The 21131-nt window shown below is 33.6% G+C and overlaps 3 protein-coding genes and 1 pseudogene across 4 annotated transcripts in view; all 4 read left to right on the plus strand.

Moving 5' to 3' along the window:
* The window catches only part of LOC137828785 (5'-AMP-activated protein kinase-like protein), a 39133-nt gene extending 23440 nt beyond the window's left edge, over window positions 1-15693 (plus strand). Inside the window, exon 11 of the mRNA XM_090304920.1 lies at window positions 15570-15693. Within this exon, the coding sequence (XP_090161046.1) occupies window positions 15570-15657 (88 nt within the window). The 3' untranslated portion in view covers window positions 15658-15693. The remainder of the gene's footprint in view (window positions 1-15569) is intronic.
* On the plus strand, window positions 9046-10757 carry LOC137828871 (translation initiation factor). The gene is made up of 6 exons (XM_068635612.2): window positions 9046-9426; window positions 9504-9601; window positions 9805-9876; window positions 9946-10070; window positions 10188-10260; window positions 10482-10757. The coding sequence occupies exons 1-6, from the start codon at window positions 9225-9227 to the stop codon at window positions 10584-10586; spliced, it is 675 nt and encodes a 224-aa protein (XP_068491713.1). The 5' UTR covers window positions 9046-9224; the 3' UTR covers window positions 10587-10757.
* On the plus strand, window positions 12281-15570 carry MAT3 (methionine adenosyltransferase 3). Of its 2 annotated transcripts, none has more exons than XM_068636369.2 (2): window positions 12281-12362; window positions 14227-15570. In XM_068636369.2, exon 2 carries the CDS (start codon window positions 14229-14231, stop codon window positions 15399-15401), a length of 1173 nt encoding a protein of 390 aa, XP_068492470.2. In that variant the 5' UTR covers window positions 12281-12362; window positions 14227-14228; the 3' UTR covers window positions 15402-15570. The 2 variants fall into 2 exon arrangements, with proteins under 2 accessions (XP_068492470.2, XP_068492469.2); XM_068636368.2 differs by lacking the exon at window positions 12281-12362 and adding an exon at window positions 13633-13726.
* Window positions 15694-18759: 3066 nt separating the features above from the next.
* On the plus strand, window positions 18760-19287 carry LOC150025939 (uncharacterized; annotated as a pseudogene).
* The last annotated feature ends 1844 nt before the right edge of the window (window positions 19288-21131 follow it).

Consider the following 21131-nt stretch of genomic DNA (forward strand, 5'->3'; position numbering starts at 1 on the left):
TTTTAGATTACACGAAAAAGGTCCAGTGCTGGAACGAGTTCACTTTAGGTTGCACTACAAATATTTCATTGATCCAAAATATGCAGTGGTAAAAAAGTTGCCAAATTTTGAACTTTAACTTAATATTGTTAACTTTAAACTTATTTTAGTGTAGGAAATTGAGCAAATGTAAATATTTATAACTTTTTTTTACTGAGTCCAACGAACTAATAACGAAGTCATACTTAACCACGGATGACCGTTAAATTAACCTTCCACAGAATGTGACACCTGGTAATGGATCCTTTGGGTTTGAATACGAATAAAATCATTTGTGGGAAAACTTGTCATCATAATTACAAATGATCGAAAGTAATATTAAGTGTAATTAGAAGGTTTGTTGCATCATATGGTACAACAATATTCGTCTTCAGTTCTTAGCATTAAAAAGTTCGCACATTGTTCAACTTAATGGAAGTGCATGTAATCCATTATGTTTCTACAATTATGAATGCTCCTAGGATCCACTAAAACATGTAACAAATAACTACACAGAACATGAAGCTTCACATCCAACGCAATCTCAACCACCATCATTTTGAAGTTCCACGAAAGTTGAACTCCCTCGACACATTTTCTCATTATGCATTACGTGCATCAAAGATATTGTATGAGTTTCTACAGGATGTCAAGGCCAACATGTTGAACAACCCAAAGCTACTCCTAAAAAATTAATGTTAGTAATTTAAAACTAAATAAATGTAATAAAGTTAAAGTTCATAATTATTTCTCATAATTACCACTAACCTACAGAACAGGAACGCAACCAGCCAAATAAATTTCACGGCCATTCGTTTGGTTGTTATATACCTCAGATGATCGTGTTAAACTGGAAACTATTAAGTCATACACTGCACCGCCCCAATTGTATCTATCCAATGCATCTAAATTATCTAAAACCTTAAAAGGAAATGAAGAAAAAGTTCTATAAGTCCTAGGCAAAAAGAAAACATGTAATAAAAGAAGTATGTACAATCAACAAAATTCATCAACATTTTTTTTCCTATAAACTCTGTTCCCCAATTTTTCCAAAAGAATGTTTATCTTTATGTCCTATCCTCCAAAGACCTTATTCACCAACCCACCACCATCATTCTACAAACATAATTCTTCACCCACCACTCGCAACCCCAACGCGAAACAAACATCAACAACCTTAAAAGGTACTAAATGTTGTCTGATCCTAAAACAATTATCATCAACACTACACCTGCTAATCAATTCGCGAAGAAGAGGACTTCATATGTTCAATTCTTGTTCTAAGTGGAGCATCCACTTAAAGGGGGTTTCCTCTATTCTTTGTCGCAGCAATGACGTTAAATTTCTATTGATGTTAACAATATGTTTAGGTTGCACTCTATGTCTTACTCGAATCTACAAAAATAAACGTGCAAGGGAAATGTTTATTACAGATGTTCCTACTTGGGTCACCAGATGTTCCTACTTAGGTCACCACATACTGCAATCCTCTAAGTTGAGTGAATTATTGCTCACTTGACACTGCATGACACTCATGCCCTCTAAAGACCTGATCTAACACACTTTCTTCCCACATCATGCCCACCCCAACCAACACGCACTTCACATTTCCAGAATAAGTTCGCATTGGGTTTGTACAAGAAGTCTAATGTGGGTCACTAGATGTTCCTACTTGGGTCACCACATACTGCAATCCTCTAAGTTCAGTGAATTTTTGATCACTGGACACTGCCCTAAACTCATGGACTCTCAAAACCTGATATAACACACTTTCTGCCCACATCATGCCCAACCCAACCAACACTAACACGCTCTTTACATTTCCATAATAAGTTTGCATAGGGACTGTGCAAGAAGTATAATGTGGTCAATACATATTCCTACTAGGGTCACCACATACAACAATGCTCTAAGTTGAGTGAATTTGTGATCACTGGACATCGCCCTACATCATGGACTCTAAAAACCTGATCTAACGCATTTTCTGCCAACATCATGCCCACCCCACCCCAACCAACACCAACACACACTTCACATTTCTAGAATAAGTTTTCACAGGGACTGTGCAGGAAGTCTAATGTGGTAACCACATACAACAATCATCTCAGTTGAGTGAATTTGTGAACAGGTATGGTATTAAATTCTAGCTCAAAATTTATGTACAGTGTTGAGTACTATAGAGAAAACCTCTGATTTGTTATACTATGTATTTTCTCAACCCTTATATTACTTGTTACAATGCTTGACAGATTTCGGAGGTTGTCAACAACATGAAAGACCTAATACATATATGTGCAGAACTCAGAGTTGGGGTAATAGGTAATTTGCGTGTAGTTTTTATGATGAGGTTACCCTATCGTGTTCTATTTTCAATTAATCTAGTTGTACGAAGCTGTTTTAATTTGGGCTTTTGGAATTATATTTTTACATTGGCCATTGGCCTTGCCTGCAAAGTGTTTCAAACAATTATCCTCTACTAACAACAGCCTCAAAGCTCAAGATGCAATAGATGCAGGAAATGGAGCACATGGCAAATGTTCATGGTCTCCCAACTGATACAAACACATTTAATAAGTTGATGGACTCTAAAAATTTGATCTAACGCACTTTCTGCCCACATCATGCCCAGTCCAACCACATATTCCTACTAGGCTAACCACATATTACCAGTCCCTAAGTTGAGTGAATTTTTTGCTTACTTGACACTGCCATACACTCAAGGCTTCTAAAAACCTTATTTGACCCACTTTCTCCCTACCTCATGCCCCATCCCAACCAATCGGAACAGTCACGTGACATTTGCAGAAAAAATTTTCTTGACATACTGCCAGTGTCTCAGTTGACTTAATTTTGTGGTTACTTTTCCACTTAGGAAGAAGATGGTTGTTATCTAAAATACTTCATCGTAATACAAGTGGCTGAATCCAAGGAAAACATTGAGAAATTATGCCTTGGATATCCTACAAAAAACAAGCTTAATGGATTGTAAGCTCATTGACAACCCCATCGGTCCAAATCAAAAGTTAGCAAAGCAATCTTAGATAAAATGAAATCCTAAAACGTCTTGGGGAACAATTGGAAAACTCCTTTGTCTTAACAATTACCAAATATTACCAACAATTACCAAACTCGTTTGTTCAATGATTAAAGCATACAATTTATATGCTCTACCTTCATCACTGTGAAAAACATTTATCAATTTTATATCAGTATGTCTAGTAATAACAATAATACCAACAATTCAGCATTCATGGGAGAAAAGCTTCAAACTTCCTTCAACAGGAAACTCAAACTAAAGCTGAATCATCAAACCATACTTTAAAGATGCACAATACATGTTATTGTCACTCTAACAACTGTTGTAACATGACAATCCTAGTCAACGGTCTAGAACAACATCAAAATCACACAACATCATGAAAATCACAGACCAACAATGTTTCACTTCATAATCCATTGAATAAAAAATGTATTACCTTTATCACCTAACCACCGTGAAAAGAGATGGAGGGCGTCCACCTTGCAAACACCGACCCATGACGATGACAGTGAAACTTGACGAAGAGCAAGGCATTGGAGAACTGAAGAAGAGCACGAAACTATGAGACAAGAAACCAATAAAAGAAGAAAGTGAAAGAGGTAACGGTGCATTGGAGAACCACATATCAAAAGAAGAAGAAATTGAAAAAGGGAAGGTATAGGTATATGTAAATCCCAATTTCCCCTAACCCTAATTTCACATTTGTACCAAAGATTAAACCTTTTCAAAAAGTTTCGTGGCCCCACAACAACAATTAAATATAACTTTTTTTCCCACCTACTAGAGCAACTACATAAGCAGTTGTTCAACCAACATTTTCCTTTTTTTTAAGTGTTTACTGTTTTAATTTTAATAATTGTATTTACGTTTTTTTTAGGTTTTCACTGTTTTGTTTATTTTTTATGTATTTAATGTTTATAATTTTTACAAATGTATTTATATTTTTTTATTTTATTATGTGTTTTTATTTTTAATATTTATAAATGTATATATATATATATATATATATTTTGTTTTGTTTTTGTTTTTGTTAATGTGTTTACTATTTTCTAATTTTTATAAGAATATATATATATATATTTTATATTATGTGTTTACTTTTTTTTATTATTTGTGTTTGCTGGTTAGTTTTTTACTTTATGTGTTTACTTTTTTGAATTTTATAAATATATTTTTTTGTTAATATGTATTTACTACTGTTTTTAAATTTTTTTATTATGTGTTTAGTATTTTTAATTTTAATAACTGTATTTATTTTTTTCCGGTGTTAATTGTTTTTTTTATGTGTTTATGGTTTTTAATTTTTGTAAATGTATTTAATTTTTTTTATTATGTCTTTATTATTTTGAATTTTTAATTATTATGTGTTTACAATTTTTACATGTTTTATTATTATGTGTTTTCTGTTTTTAACTTTTATAATTTTGTTTAGATATATAACTAAATTTTTAATTTGATTTTAATTTTGTTAAATAGGCACTCTTATTTTGTATTGCAATTAAGTTCACGTTATTATGACTTTAAATAAATTTAGAATTAGTTATAAAAATATTGTTTAGTAGTAATAAAATAATTAATCATGTATAACTTTAATTATAAGGATTAAAGTAAATCCTAACCCTAACACTATCATTTACATAACCCTATTCCTAATTCAATTGCAGTAATTTTAACTCAAAGTGGTTAGAGTTATTTGTAACATAAACTATTTCAAGCGTATCCATAAACTATTTTATGGTTGTCAATGACAAGGTCAAGATTACATGTATAACGAGAACAATTGTCCACCACTTTGGGACGACGACGCCATGTAAGAATTTGAGGATGCAATTGCAATTTATAATGATCTTGCTCGTGTGAACATGAATCTAATTGAAAAAATATAAGAAGAATTGAAAAGAAATACTGAACTTGAATCAGTGATGATCCTTTGCATAAGTGATGATCCTTTGCATCATTGCTTTTGGTTTGAATTTGTTGCGTATGTTAAGTGATACTGTGAATTCTATTACTGAGTTCGAACCAAGAAAATAGTGTCACAAACAAGAATTGATAGAGTATTCGGTGACATTATTTGCATGAGACTAGAAACATTCATTCAATTATGTGAACGAATTAGGGCAACCGAAGTTGTTAATGATGCATATCGTTCAACACTTGAAGAACAAGTTTCTATATTTCTTCATATTATTGTATATAATGTCAAGAATCAAAGTATTTTATTTTTTTCCATCGGTTTAGAGAAACAGTTTCTCATCACTTTCACAATGTATTAAATGCAATTTTGATGTTGGAAGGACAACTCATAAAACAAGCAGATGATATTCATGTTCAACCTCAAATCTTACACAATAACCAATTTTTTTTCGTACTTTAAGGTATGTTTGTTACAAATTTTCTTTACAATTCTCATAATTTTTTTGTATCTGTATTTTGTTTAGACTTGAAATTTTGGTTACCATTAGGATTGTTTAGGGGCCATTAATGTCACTCATGTACGTGTGAAGGTCTCACGTGCTGATACACCTCGTTTTCGAGGGAGAAAAGATTGGCCAACTCAAAATGAATTCGCAACTTGTGATTTGGACATGAAATTCACAAATGTTCTAGCCAGGTGGGAAGGAATAGCCTCAGATTTGAGGATATTGAAAAGGAAGCTTTCATAGGAGAGGATCCTTTGGTTATTTCGGAAGGTAAGTTTAATGTGTTTGAGAATTCATAAACAATAGATTCAAAGTTCATAATATACATAACTAATGGAGGCTTCCTTGGAATGTTTGTAGGAAAATACTATCTTGGAGATGTAGGTTTTATGTTAAAACCACAAATATTAACACCTTATTATGAGGCTAAATGCCATTTGAAAGAGTACTCTCGAAGAGGACCACAAAATGCGAGATAATTATTTAATCATCGACATTCGTCGTTTAGAAATGTAATTGAAAGGACATTTGGTGTCATGAAAAAACATTTCCCAATTATAGCAAGCAGGATTGAGTCACATTGCGATTTGCATACTATGACAAATATTGTTTTAGCTTGTTGTATTTTGCATAACTTCATGGGGTGGACAATGATGAGTTTTTGGTAGAAGAAGTGGATCGTGAATTGTTGCAACATGATATACAAGTTTCTGCTTATCAAGCCCGTGACGATGATCATAGACTAGGTTCACACATTAGGGACACTATAACGAAAAAACAATACGGTAAGATTATGTAAACAATTGATATTGTAATAAATGTTGTTTTATATTATGCTTACTCTATTTGATACTAACTTTCATAATGCTTGTTTAGATGAATCGCAGTAAAAGTGTTCAGCCAAGTTCATCCACTAGGTTCACACAGACAACAAAGTGGACCACAAATATGGATTTTATTTTGCTTAGTCATGGTGGATGAGGCACTACGAGGGTCGAGAATCGATGGCAACTGGACAACTCAGGGATATAATAACATTGTATAAGACTACCATATTATGAGACATGGTCGGGGTTTTTTTTATTCAAATCTTCATCTAACGACATAGGGTTACCTTGCTACTCACATCAATACATACAAGATTATAATTAGACATAGGGATTAAATGAACGTGGCGAATATGAAATATGATGGTCTATTGTTAACCCCTGGTACCATCCCTGAGGACATACATTTTGATTGTCAACATGCCCTATTAACCATGACAAGAGAAGAGGTGCATGGTCAAAACGTAAGAAATGTAGGTAGTTTGACTATGAATGACATACTACTTCATTACATAAGAGTGCACATGTTGTGTCCTTGGGGAAGCAACTTCTCACATCTGGTTCATGAAGATGTTTTCATGTTATAGTGCCTGAAAAGTAATGTAATGATTAACTGACCTCATTGTATCATGCAACACATGATAACATGCCGTGAACATGATATGTCTCTTCCATATAGTTGTTTAACCACACACCTCATGTTGTTGTATGACATGAACTTGACGGGAGAGTCATCAATCACGTTAGGGTGGAATAACTTCTTAGAAAAAATAACCATGAAGAAAATTAATATCTTTGAGGTCAATGGTGTGTGGCAATTTGGAAGGCCTCGCGACGAACAAGAACAAGAACACAAAGACATTCCATACCATAAGAATATGTTGCAGGCGATCATCCTTAACCCGAAATCCCCTATGATTCGGCGATGTTGATAAGTGTCAGATTTCAGTAATATTTCATATTAAAATATAGACACTTATGGATATTAATTGATAAAATAATCATAATATAACTCCTAATTTATGAATTTAAACCTTTTTACATATTTTGTGTTTATAATTTGAATTAGAACGATTTATTCCCAAAATTGTGTTAATTTCATGATTTTAGGGAATAATGAAGATGAAAGGAAAAAAAGAAAATAAGCTAAAAAGGAAAAGTTGGAATGACCATCACTCACCCAAGCTCGCCCATGCTAGAAGCTCCCAAAGGATCTCACCCAAGCAAGATCACTCTAGTAACGTTGGACCTTTTCTCGTGCAACTCGTGCAACTCGCCCAGGCGAGCGCAATAACACCCATGCCCAATAACGCCTAAGCGAGAAGTCACTTAACCCAAGTCCAACTAAGTTAAATATGAAGCTTGAGCACAAACCTACTAGGATCATCGAGTGGATTGGAATCCAATTGGGAGAATAAAAGGTGCTAGAAACCCTCGAGGAGGCAATCGTCAAGGAGAAACATCTTGGTTCTTCTTTTCTTGCTCTTCATGCTTGTAAAAGCCAACATGAATGGCTAATTCTATCCTTTGAGATTGAGAGTAATATGTTTAAAATCTTATGTATTGAGTTAATATTTAAATATAATATTTTGTTCTTGATTGATGATTGATATTGTCATTTTATTTGTAATGCTTGTTTCTATGATCTAGATCCTTAGATTTGACTAGAAAGTACTTCTAAGTTTCTGGTCTAAATGATAATGCTTAACATATTTGAGTGCTCGGAATAGATTTGAAATGTTAATTGCTATCAATGTAATCGTAATGATAAGAAGTTTTTATAAATATACGAGGAATCGATATTTAGGAGACTCTCTTAATAATTTTGTATGTGAGAAATCAATATAAATGACTTTTATACGAGCATCAACATAATCAAAGGATAAAATATTACCATGCTAGTTAAAATACAAAAGAGTAAGAAGGATGACCTCAATCCCAATTTTCCCAATTGAACCAACAAACTCTTGAATTGTTTTCTTTTCAATCATTGCAATCATAACAAACTCCCAACAAATTTTATTATTTTATTTTTTATTTAGTAAATATTTTACTTAATTATTAATTGTTCCTTTTGAATTAGATATCCGTTCTTAGGGAAAAATTATAACTTCTAACCACACAGTGCACTTATCTTAAAGTAGTTATCAGATGTTAACACAAATTTGGGGATAATTCAACATATACAAGAAAGTATGTCAAGCATGAGGTTGGATATCAACACACGTTTGGACCGAATCGAAGATAGACTTCATCATCTTGAAGGCAATGAAAATCATTGATTGTATTTTTAATGTGTTATTATTCTTTTTTAAAATCACAACATCATGTATCTCCATTTTGATTCTAATGTAATGACTTATCTATTGTCTACGGTAGTCATTGACTATTTCATGTTTATTTAATATTTATTAATAATAAATAAAGGTTTTTATTTTATTTGTTTTATTAGATACAAAAGTGAAATAAAAAATATAGATCAAAATAAAAATGATTAATTAATGTAAGTATGATTATGATATGATGTTGTGAATATTTTGAAATAGAGTATTATTTATTTATGAGTAGTGATAATTTAACATCCAATGCTCCAAATTACATCTATCTTATGCATATTATTTTACAAAAATACTCCTATCACATAAGTAATTCAAAGGTGTAATTTGGATCAAAGCAAAAATGGGGTGTGAAAAAATCATTTTTCTTTATTTATATCCGAGAAAGGGAAGAGAGAAGCGTGTGGAGGGCACGCGGAGAGGCGTAGAGTAGTAGTAGTAGCTTCATAGTAGGCGTGTCTGTTTCCACACCTTTCCACTCCCAATTCCTGTCAACATCATATCTGCTACTGCTTCACCTTTTTCTCATTCTAACTGCAACACCACATTGCTTCTTTTCATCATTCTCCACTTTACAAAAATGGCCATGGCAGTTGCTTTCTCTCTCTCTTCTCCATCCTCAGCTCTGTTCCAGTCCCGCCACTCCTTCGCCAAGTGTCTCGCATCAAAGCAGAACTCACCCCTGCAACTGGAACACGTCAAATCCAGAGACAACACCCAAATCACCCTGCACTCTTTCTCTCCGTTCCCATTGCTCTGCGCCGCCGCTCTCTTACCCGGAGGTAAACTCTTCCAAACATTTCTCTTTTTTATTTTATTCCTAATATTCTATCATACCAATTTCTGCTATCTATCACAGGTGAAGCCGTGGGTTCCGTTTTTGGGCCTTTCGTTGACCTTGTCAAGTCCTGGAATCTTCCAGACTGGCTCGTTCATTGGGGTCACCCTGCCAACATGGTAACTAACACTAACTTAATGGAGTACTTTTTCCATTATTATCACTTCTGAGAATAAAATAATTACAACAAAAAATTTAAATTAATTTCTCTTTAATTAGTACAAGTTATAGTATCTTTCCATTATTTTTATTTATTTTAATTTTTGTGCATGCTTATGAAGAAAGTTAGTTTGTTAATGGATTTTGCTGTTTTGACCTTCAGGCAGTTGTGCTCTTTGCCATGGGTGGCTATGGCACCTATTTGGGATTTCGGATTCGTTATTCTGATAATGTGGTATGTAATTCAAATCCTTTCCCGTTTCATTACTCACTGTAGATTTTTTATGTTTTGAATATTTTGCAGGAGGAAAAGGCTAAGGCTAAGGATTTACACCCTAAGCTTTTAGCTGGTATGTTTTTCTTCTTTGCTTTTGGAGCTACCGGGGGAATAACAGCTCTACTCACTTCGGATAAACCCATTTTTGAGAGGTCATTTTTTAATCTCCGTCTTTTTTTTTATTGCAAGGTTTGCTTATTCATTTTCAACTGCAAATAAAACGAATAAGAATCATGTTGCTGTTTTTATGTTCTGTTGTTTGCTCGCAGTCCTCATGCTGTTACAGGCGTCATTGGCCTAGCTTTGTTGACAATACAAACTATATTGCCCTCACTCTTTGAGGTAATTCATTAATGCTTATTTCTTTCCTCTGTTACTTGCTAGTGGTAAACACTGAAGTTTGTTTATGAATATCAAATGAGTTTATAAATGAAATTAGAGCTGTCTTGTTTTGAGCATTGTCAAGAAGCAAGTAAACCAAATTAATTCATGAACTGGATTATAAAGCCTTACATAATTCCATTTGTTTGTCCTTACTCTTGGTTCTTGAAAATGATATGCAGGGAAATCCCGGACTAAGGAATGTTCATGGTATCTTGGGTAGTGGTATCATGACACTTTTTCTAGTTCATTTTGCCCTTGGACTTCAATTAGGATTTAGTTACTAATTGCGGCTTCCATTGGACCTGTCTTGTTATGTTGAGGTTATTTATTTTAATTATGGTCTACATTCTTTCTTGCAAGGTTCTTAGTTCCAATTGTGAACTCTGATTACCATGATTTTTTGTTCTAGACTCTATCATTTTGTTTTTAAAAATAGTTCAGAGATTGGTTACTTATCCACACACTATTTATGGAAAAAAAATTGATACAGTTACAACCTATCTCAAAACTCACCATGAGAGAGGGAGTTGGAACTTGAGATTTTAGTGTAGTAATTGTAGAATCATTGATTGTCTATGATTCTAATTACAACTTTTGAACCGAGAGATCTTTAAGTGGTCAAAAATACTGAGCAGATATTAGTGGCTTGTAGCAGCTAACTCGGTAAAAAACTAGAGTGAGATAATGAGAAGCGACACTAACTATTTTAGATATTATAATAATACAACTTAAATCATATATAGTACATATATAAAAATCAACTTAGGAGAAATAAGAATATTGTAATGAAGTCAACAAATGATGGTGAAGTATTCCACTCCTATCAATGCTCACCCTATTCAACACTTTGATCCCAATAACTTAATAAGCAATTTGGCAATGAGGTAGTGGTTCTTCAGAAAGATTTCCAAACTTAATGTTAGCAACACTGCTGGTGAATAATAACTTGGTCCACAGCGACCCTGGCCATAATTTCAGGACATTATTCGGCTACACTCTCGGAGATGGCAAGACCATATCAGTAGTAATAACTTGCCACATTCCAATTTTTTAATGCTTTTTGTGTAGGAAATAATTTTTTTTATTGTCATTATTATCCTTAATTAAAATATGTTCAATTACACCCAGCCTGAATTTTTAAAATTTAGGTGCTGCGGCTGGGGATTTTGCACCCATGTACTACACTACCTACAAGAAATTGGACCATTAGTGTGGGATAAAAGTCCACACAAAACCAAAAAAAGTTTATATTAATTGCTTAATAGTGTTTCCAAAACATAGTGATCATAAACGCTAATACTCTAAATGTTAGACATTAGCTACCGGATGTAATAGACTTGGTTAAATTAGCGTTAAGAAAAGTTTAGTTTAATACTAATTCAATCTAATGTCCACTTAATTCACTCTAAATATTTTAAATTTAAATATTTATTAAAATCTAGTTTCAGAGCTAACCATGATGACTATTATTTGACAAGTAAAGTAGAATAATAAAGTTTATATATGTATTAATTATTAGTGAGAATAACGTATTTTTTATAATCCTCATTTAGTTTTCTATATTATATAGTCTATTTCTGTGTTTTAAATACGAAAAAGTTTATTTTGACACCCAAACATTAAACCACACACATATTTGACAAACAATTATAATAATATTAAATAAAAATGAAATAAAATAAATATAATTAAAATAAAAATTTATTATATGGGATCAACACTCTTTAAATATTAAAATGAATTAAAATGTAGGGTAAGTGAGTAAAGTGAGGCTAGAAGTTAAAGCAATGTGAGAATACCATTTTAGGAGTATGAAATGTAAACAATAGTTGCAGAATTAAAAAGAAAAATAGACATGTGTTATAAATAAACAAAAAAAAATTAGATTAGACACGAAATAAGAGAGATAGAGAGAAGATGAAGCGAGTCTTTCGTATACGTAATCTCCCCCTCACTGCCTCTTCTCCCAAAATATGTTCATATAACACAATCCATCTCAACTCTTCCTCCTCAATTTCGCATCTCATTTTCCTTCTCAATTCAAAACCAAAATAAACACGGTATGTATTTCTCTCCCTAATCTCAATTCAATGCATGCTTCTTGTCCTTATTCTTTCTCTTTTGCCATTTTATAAATTCGCATTTAGATCTCACATTTCATTTCGTTTCTGTCATAACTGAATATTCATATTCATTCTTGTTAATTATTTTATAATGCCAATACGAAATGATTACAAATTACGACGCCTTTGATCCTCGTTGGGTCTGGCATTTGTGAATCCGCGATGTGATTCTCTTTTATGCTTGTGAATTGTGATTGTAGATTATGTTAGAATATGAGATAATGCAGTTTCTGTTTAAGATGTTAAACGAATATAACATCATTTATTCCCTATTATACGAACAAGCCGAATTTGAGAAACATAAAATTTCCAGCCTTTTTTCAAACGCTGCATTTAAGATAAATAATTTATGTTTTTTACGCAATTTACGTGAAAGCCAATGACAAGGTTTTGGGATTAAGATAAATAATATATGTTGACTTTTAAAAAATCATCCAATCACAAATAATTCATATTTAGCTATAAATTTTATATTAAAAAAATAGTATATCCTAAAAACATTTGCATATTATTATCTAATTACATAAAGTAGTGTATGATGGATTGATTTTGGTTGGAATGACAGTATAAAAATTGTCCATTTTGTCAATATATACCTAAATTGGAAGTGTATATTTGGATTTTCTTTGAGTTTATAAAAGTATTTTACTTTCAGTGTACCAAATTATTCCTTCTTTATTTTGTATACCAGAATTTGTTATTGTACATTGAAATTTGTAAAAATAATTTTAAACTTCAATCTAAAGCTAGTCTATTTATTATTATTTTTACTTATAAATGTAGGTTATTTATATACTTTCTTAATTCTATATATCACGCAATGATAAATATTTAAAAGCACAGGAAGGAGTTCTTAATCATTATTTTAGTTATGCATGTTTTGGAAATAGTATTTGTTAAAAATTAAAAACATCTACAAAAAAATGTTTCCTTCAAAAAGCTAATCTAGACTCAAATTAACGTAGTTCTCTTTCCATTTTTTTTCTTTTTTAATTATGGGCTTTGTTTTGTTATTTTAATTTTTTTTAGTAGGAGGGTAGCAGTTGGAATAGGTTGTTGGGTGGTTAACTATTTGTTTCAGTCAGTTACCACTTTTACTCCTAAAGCATAATTAGATTAGTCACAGATATAGATAGGGAGAAGATGTTACAAGTCTTTCGTATACGTAATCTCTCTCTTTGCCTCTCCTCCCAATATATGTTCATATAACACAATCCATCTCAACTCTTCTGCTTCCTCTTCCTCTTTCTGCTCAATTTCACATCTATCTTCCTTCTCAATTCAACACCAAAATAAACACGGTATGTATTTTTCTCCCTAATCTCAATTCAATGCATGCTCTTTATCCTTATTCTATCTCTTTTGCCATTTTATAAATTCACATTTAGATTTCACATTTCATTTCGTTCCTGTCATAACTGAATATTCATATATCCACTATTGTTAATTATTTTATAATGCCAATGCGAAATGATTGCAAATTACGACGTCTTTGATCCTCGTTGGATCTGGCATTCGCGAATCCGCGACGTGATTCTCTGTTATGCTTGTGAATTGCGATTATAGGTCGCGTTAAAATATGAGACAATGCCGTTTCTGTTTAAAATGTTTAACGAATATAACATAATTTATTCTCTATTTATACGAACATGCTGAATTTGAGAAAAATAATAAACTCCAGTGTTTTCGTTGAAACGTATGCTCTAGAAGTTGCCTTTACAATTTGAAGTTAATTTGTTTGATCTAAGTCAATTAACATGAACGTAATGCACCACACTGTTTTATTTGAATTGAACAACAGAAATGGAAACCTTCCTCTTCACCTCAGAATCTGTAAACGAGGGACACCCCGACAAGATCTGTGACCAGGTTTCTGATGCCATCCTCGATGCTTGTCTGGAGCAAGACCCAGAGAGCAAGGTTGCCTGCGAAACCTGCACAAAAACCAACATGGTGATGGTGTTTGGTGAGATCACAACCAAGGCCAAGGTGAACTACGAGAAAATAGTTCGCGACACTTGCCGAGGCATTGGGTTCGTGTCTGCTGATGTTGGTCTGGATGCTGATAAGTGCAACGTTCTTGTCAACATTGAGCAACAGAGCCCTGACATTGCCCAGGGAGTTCACGGTCACTTGTCCAAAAAGCCGGAGGAAATTGGAGCGGGTGACCAAGGGCACATGTTTGGGTATGCCACAGACGAAACAGCTGAACTAATGCCACTCACTCATGTGCTTGCTACCAAACTTGGTGCCAAGCTGACGGAAGTGAGAAAGAACAAGACATGCGCGTGGCTTAGGCCTGATGGTAAAACCCAAGTGACTGTTGAGTACAGGAATGATGGTGGGGCCATGGTCCCTATCCGTGTGCACACAGTCCTCATCTCGACCCAACATGATGAAACCGTCACAAATGAACAAATTGCAAAGGATTTGAAAGAGCATGTGATAAAGCCTGTGATCCCAGCTGAATACCTGGATGACAAGACCATCTTCCACCTCAACCCTTCAGGTAGGTTTGTGATTGGAGGACCCCATGGAGACGCAGGACTCACTGGGAGGAAGATCATCATTGATACCTATGGTGGGTGGGGTGCTCATGGTGGAGGTGCGTTCTCAGGCAAGGATCCAACCAAGGTTGATAGGAGCGGTGCATACATTATGAGGCAAGCCGCAAAGAGTGTGGTAGCTTCTGGTCTTGCACGTCGCTGCATTGTGCAGGTTTCCTACGCAATCGGAGTGCCTGAGCCATTATCTGTGTTTGTGGATACCTATAAAACAGGGAAGATTTCTGACAGTGATATTCTGGCTCTGATTAAGGAGAATTTTGACTTTAGGCCTGGAATGATTTCCATCAATCTTGACCTCATGAGGGGAGGCAACTTCAGGTACCAGAAGACTGCTGCTTATGGCCATTTTGGACGAGATGATCCTGATTTCACATGGGAGACCGTCAAGATGCTCAAGCCCACTGCCTAAATGATTAAGGCTAAAATTGGAAGCATCAATTCAATGATTTGTTACTGGATTCAGCCAATGTTATCCATAGGATACAGAATGAAAAACCCGTTGCATATCGTGATAAAAATTATATTAGAAAACTTAACTTGTCTTAATAATAATACTGATCAATGTAATAATATCCAGGAGTTCCAGATTTTGGTCAACAATACTTTGGCTTTATCCTGGTGCATATGAGGTGTGCATCTTCAACGATACTAATTCGAATCAGTAATAATTAGAGTCAGCATCTTTTTGGTTCTCTCCCCATTTTTTTCCTTTTTAATTATGAACTTTATTTTGTTATTATGTCTTTTTGTTTGGTAGGGTAGCAGTACGTATAGGTTGTTGGGTGGTTTGTTACCTATTTGTTTTAGTTAGTTACTTTTTTACTCGTAAAGCATAAATACTTCTAGATGATTTAATAACTGTATTTATTTCTTGTAGATAAAATTTGTTGTTGATTGTAAATGATAGATCTTCAAAGAGAGTCGGTAATAAGGGGTCACATGTAACAACATACTAAGAGTAGATAGATGATGCATTACGACTCAGGTCAATTGTTAGATGTATATAATATGGTAAGCCGATGGTTTTCATCTTTTTGTTCTTAATCAACAATTTAAAAATGTTGCGAGATACACCGGAAATTACAGAGTCAAAGTGATGGACATTGAGAGATAGAATAACCACCGAACTATCTCAATCCTATGTAACAATGATTAGGAGCATGAGAAAGGAACCAGGACCCACATGAGTGGTCCTAAGCGCATGTTGTTTTCATTACTTTTAATTTCATTAGTATAATTTAGTATAATTTGGGTTTGTCCCAAGCCCATTTTTTTTCCATGTGCCACTAGGTTATCACTATTTTACCCTAACTTCTAGAAACCCTTCATATGGTGCAACTTTGACACTAGGAATTAGACATACCCGTCCCCTTCCCATCCCCCTCTATCTCTTGTTTTTCAAGAGAGTGTCTCCTATAAATAAAGTGTATTGTCTATTGTATTTACACATTTAATTTGAATAGTAAGAAAACTCTACTTGAGTGTTTAGTGAGTATTTTTTCCAAAAGTTTTGGGTCTTATCCTATGAGAGCATGCTCCAAGTGACGACTCTTCACCACTCATCTTAGAATTCCCCATCATTCCAAGTGGTGTGACCAACCATCCAATTCCATCATCTTCTCTTATCTTTCCCTTTTCATTACTCCATTACGCCCCTTTTTCCCTTTCATTTGTGTCTTTCATATCTCTTCGATTTCGGTTTTCATAATTGCTTATCCATTGATTCCTTTTGTTCTTTTCATTCAGCTATCATCATAATCACTTAATATTGTGTTTTTCTCTTTGCTCTTTAGAAGAGAATTGATGAACATAGTTTTATTCACACTTATTAACTTTAATAATAAATTATTGGAATGTAATAATAAATAAATTCATTGTTTTAATTAACATTCTTGCAATTGGATTTATTTGGGCCTAAATTATTATTTCTGTTAATTTTGGATTTTTAACCCAAGTTGCGTTAAAGCAGGAAACAAAATCTGAAATAAAGAATTAGAGAACTAGATCTGCAAATATCTCAGAAAAGGAAATGAATGCAAATTTCTGCAATATCTTTCACAACAAAGTGGAAATCAGTTACCATCAATGCACAAATCTAAACAAAATTGGAAACCATATATTTGGAAGAGAAGCAAGAAGAAAATCCGAGACTATTTGGGAATGAAGATATAAGTTTAAAAATTTGAAACAGGAAATGAAACATCTGATAATTGTAAAACAATATCATAAGCCAAATTTTTAATCTGATTTTCTGTAAGGAAAAAAAGATTATAAAAGAGACTTCAGAGGAAGGAAGAAGTAGTTTTTGGGATCACATTTCATTGGAGTAAACACATTCTAGACCTAGTTTTCTTTTATTCTTTGTAATTCTTTTGTTTTACCTCCCCATGGAAGACTAAAGCTTTTTGGTTGATTCCTTTGTAATTTCTCATTGAATTTTGAGATTTTGGTCAATAAAAGTTTCAATTTTTAATTCTCTATAGCAGTTTTTTTAATATTCTAATCTCTTGGAAAACTGGTGTTTTTGTGAGAGGTTGTACTTGAACGCATGATTGAGAGTCTTCCTTATCTTAAACTTTTGGTTTCTCAGTTAGTTTACACTGTTCTAATTAATTTATTGGGTGCATAATTCAAGGGAGAGGAGATAAGCATTCTCATGGAGCATACACATTGAACAAAGTGGGTATTGATTAAACCAATAGACGCATGATTTACTAGTGAGGTTCAGTTGAATTAGATTGACACATGTTCAATCTGGTTTAGCTCTCTTGGAGGATTGAGAAATGATTAGTCTTTAGAAAACCTATGAAGAATTCAATGGTGGAAGAACTTGGGGATCAACTGCTTTTTATTTGTTTTAATCTTTTTTATATTTTCTGCACAACTATCTCAACCCCCTTTTATCTTTATTATTATCATTGCTAACTTTTATTGCTTGTAGATAGATTCTAAACATTGATTTACTAATTTCATTATTGGATTCGTTGCAAGACGACTTGGGGTCATCTGACCACAATTATACTATCATCTCTCTAGATTTAGAGATATGTACGTTGGAATCATTTTAATTTGACAATAAAACGACAATTATCAAATTTGGTGCCTTTGTTGGGAAATCCAATTTGAATTTGTTGATCAATTTTTTTATCTGCATTTTTTATATTATTTGCGTATTTCATTTTTTGCATATTTAACTTTGTTTTGTTCTTATTAGTGTTTATTTTAATCTTATTTTAATTTTCTTTTATTTTATTTCCTTATATCTTTTATTTTAATGTGCCTTTATTTTATATATTTTTTTTTTAACTTTTTTTTTCTACCATTTTTTTTATTTATGTTTTCGGTTTTATTTTTATTGTTACTACTTTTATTTTCTATATTTTATTTATTTCTTTATTTACTTTTGCATAATTTTTTCTCTAAGTATATTTTTAAGCATTAAATGTAACATTTGCATTAGTTTATATATATATATATATATATATATATATATATATATATATATATATATATATATATAGGATTTGGCATTTAGGGTAGACGGTTTAGCTGTTACTATTTGATTTTTTTTTTAATTTTATTTAAATGGAAAGCAATTCAGGAAACACTCTGACTAGGAAAGACTTGGTTTCTAAGTTTGTCCACTTGTGACTCACCTCTCTTTCCTGGGAGTTGACTTGGTTTTATTCTTAATTAAAAAAAAATTAGGGATTTCATTGGTGCAAGGCGAGGTCAAATTCATCACATTCGTACTTTTGTTGAAATACATGTCTAGTGATATAGAGTCTTCTAGTTCATCATCAACTGTAAATCCTAACTCCGAAACTATGGACGAACGAACCTTCAAAGAACTTGTTGTTCCAGATGTTTCCATCCAAATTATATGTATCCAATACCCAAATGTGGATGTGCAATGTGAGCTTAAATCTGGTTTGATACACTTGCTGCCTAAATTTCATGGCCTTGTAGGTGAGGACCCACATAAGCATCTTAAGGAGTTCCATACAGTGTGCACCACCATGAGGCTAGTTGGGATCTCAGAGGAGCACATCAAGCTTAAAGCGTTTCCTTTTTCAGTCCAAGATGCAACTAAAGATTGGCTATACTATTTGTCAACAAGGTCAATGACTAGTTGGGAAGGGTTGGATAGAGTGTTCCTTGAAAAATTCTTCCCGACATATAGAGTCACATCAATAAGAAAGGAAATATGTGAGATCAGGCAATAAGACAGAGAAAGTCTCTATGAATACTGGGAAAGATTCAAGAGATTATGTACAAGTTGTCCATACCATTAGATTAACAAACAACTTCTAATACAATACTTTTACAAAGGTCTGATGGTTGTTGATAGGCAGATGATAGATGCTGCCAGTGGAGGAGCCTTGGTTGATAAGACACTAGTTGTTGTAAGGCAATTGATTGAAATCATGGCTTTTAACAATCAACAATTCCACACACATAACAACTTTGTTGTACTTGAGTTCATGATATGAAAACCAATTATGTAGCAGTTAACCTTATATCAATGATGAAGCAGTTAACTATGCCTCAGACAGTTGCAAAGGTATGTGGAATTTGTACCGCTAACCATGCCACTGATCTTGCCCCACACTTCAAGAAGTTGAATGAGGAAACAATGTTGAATGTCGTCAAGCTTATGCTACAAACATCTTTAATAGTGGTAGACAATCTACTGATTTCCCCTTCATTAATAGACTGTCTAACTGATGAAGACTTGAGAGATAAAGCATTCCCTGAACTAGCCCAACCTTCTCGAAGGATGATCTAAAGCATGACATAGGATCCATAGCTAGGTCAGGACCATCCACTAGCCTGTGCCTCAAAGCCCTTCAATCCTCAAAGGATCACTAGGAGCAGAGCCCATGGGATGGGAGCTGAGCACCAACTAGTTTCTTTTTTTTTTAAATTTCAGTAGATTAGATTTCATATAGCATAAATAGGTGTGTACTTAGTAAATAGGGTTGTGTCAAGCCCAACTTTCATTACATGTGCACCTAGGTTTAGGGTTTCTTTGACTACCTTCTAGAAGGTTTCTCATAAATGAAACCCCTACCCCTCTCACTCTTTGATGGAGATCAAGATCAAGAAGAGGTTGAGGCCGAAGATCAAGATCAAGAGGAGGTAGAGGCCGAAGTTGAAGAGGCTCAAGAAGACATTAGCTTACCTCAAAGGCTTACAAGAAGCAAGTTTAAAGAATTAGGAAGTAGTGGTAGAATGTTTTCTCTTTTTATAGTGTCTTTTGTATAAAAAGTAGAATGTTTAAATATATAGTTTTTAGGAAGGTGCTTAGAGGGGAACATTAAATACCTCTTTTGTAAAGCATCTTTAGGCTTTAGTTTAGAATTTTCTAGAAGGTGACTCTTCATGTTTCACTATAGGCGTTAGAAGTGAGTAACATGAAAGGGGACTTTTGGTTAGCTTGTGGTGCAAGCTTTGTAAGCCTCATGACCGGCCCTTGCTCCTATAAAAGGAGGGCTTAGGTCCTTCAAATAATAGAATTGGAAATTTGATATAGAGAAACTCTACTCATTTGGAGAGAGATTTGTGTGAGATTTGAATCTCCTTGCTTGGTCTCATCTTGTGAGCTATTGGAGAGCTTCAAGTGGCGGCTTCCTTCACTTATCTTGGAACAATACCTCCAAGTGGTGTGATGCAGTTCCAATTCCCCATTCCAGCCGAGCTTCATTCCATAAGTTTTCATTCCTTTCATCTCCAATTTCAATTTCAATCGGTAGTTTAGTTTTCCTTTAGTGTTCTTCATCTTTCCACCGATTGATTTTGTGTTCTTGTGCTTGTTCTTCAATTTCTACCGTTTATTCTTGTTCTAGGTGTTGTTTTAAGTTTCTATTCGGTGCATCTTGTTCCTTTGATGATTTCAATCAGTAGATTCATTTCTTGATTCAATTCTGTCCAGTTTTTCAGTTTACACATTTCAATTGTGCTTCTATTTGTGTTCTTGTTTTATTCTTGCTTTCCTTTCAATTCCGCCAAGTGTTTGTGATAAGGACATGGCACTCATGATGTATATGAGTTTGGCTCTTCATTTGGATGGCATTGTCCTCCATTGATTTGTCCTTAAGCCTCCTTAAAGTGTTGTTTCTTGTTAAGTGTCTATCCA

The sequence above is a fragment of the Phaseolus vulgaris genome, chromosome 7 (assembly GCF_051622355.1).
Source record: "Phaseolus vulgaris cultivar YP4 chromosome 7, ASM5162235v1, whole genome shotgun sequence".
NCBI lineage: Eukaryota > Viridiplantae > Streptophyta > Magnoliopsida > Fabales > Fabaceae > Phaseolus > Phaseolus vulgaris.

Bases quoted from the DNA above. Each gene is read 5' to 3' on its own strand.
- MAT3 (XM_068636369.2), top strand. From the start codon at position 14,229: ATGGAAACCTTCCTCTTCACCTCAGAATCTGTAAACGAGGGACACCCC.
- LOC137828871 (XM_068635612.2), top strand. From the start codon at position 9,225: ATGGCCATGGCAGTTGCTTTCTCTCTCTCTTCTCCATCCTCAGCTCTG. The intron at 9,427-9,503 runs GTAAACTCTTCC...TATCTATCACAG, and splicing joins CGCCGCTCTCTTACCCGGAG to GTGAAGCCGTGGGTTCCGTT. The intron at 10,071-10,187 runs GTCATTTTTTAA...GTTTGCTCGCAG, and splicing joins GATAAACCCATTTTTGAGAG to TCCTCATGCTGTTACAGGCG.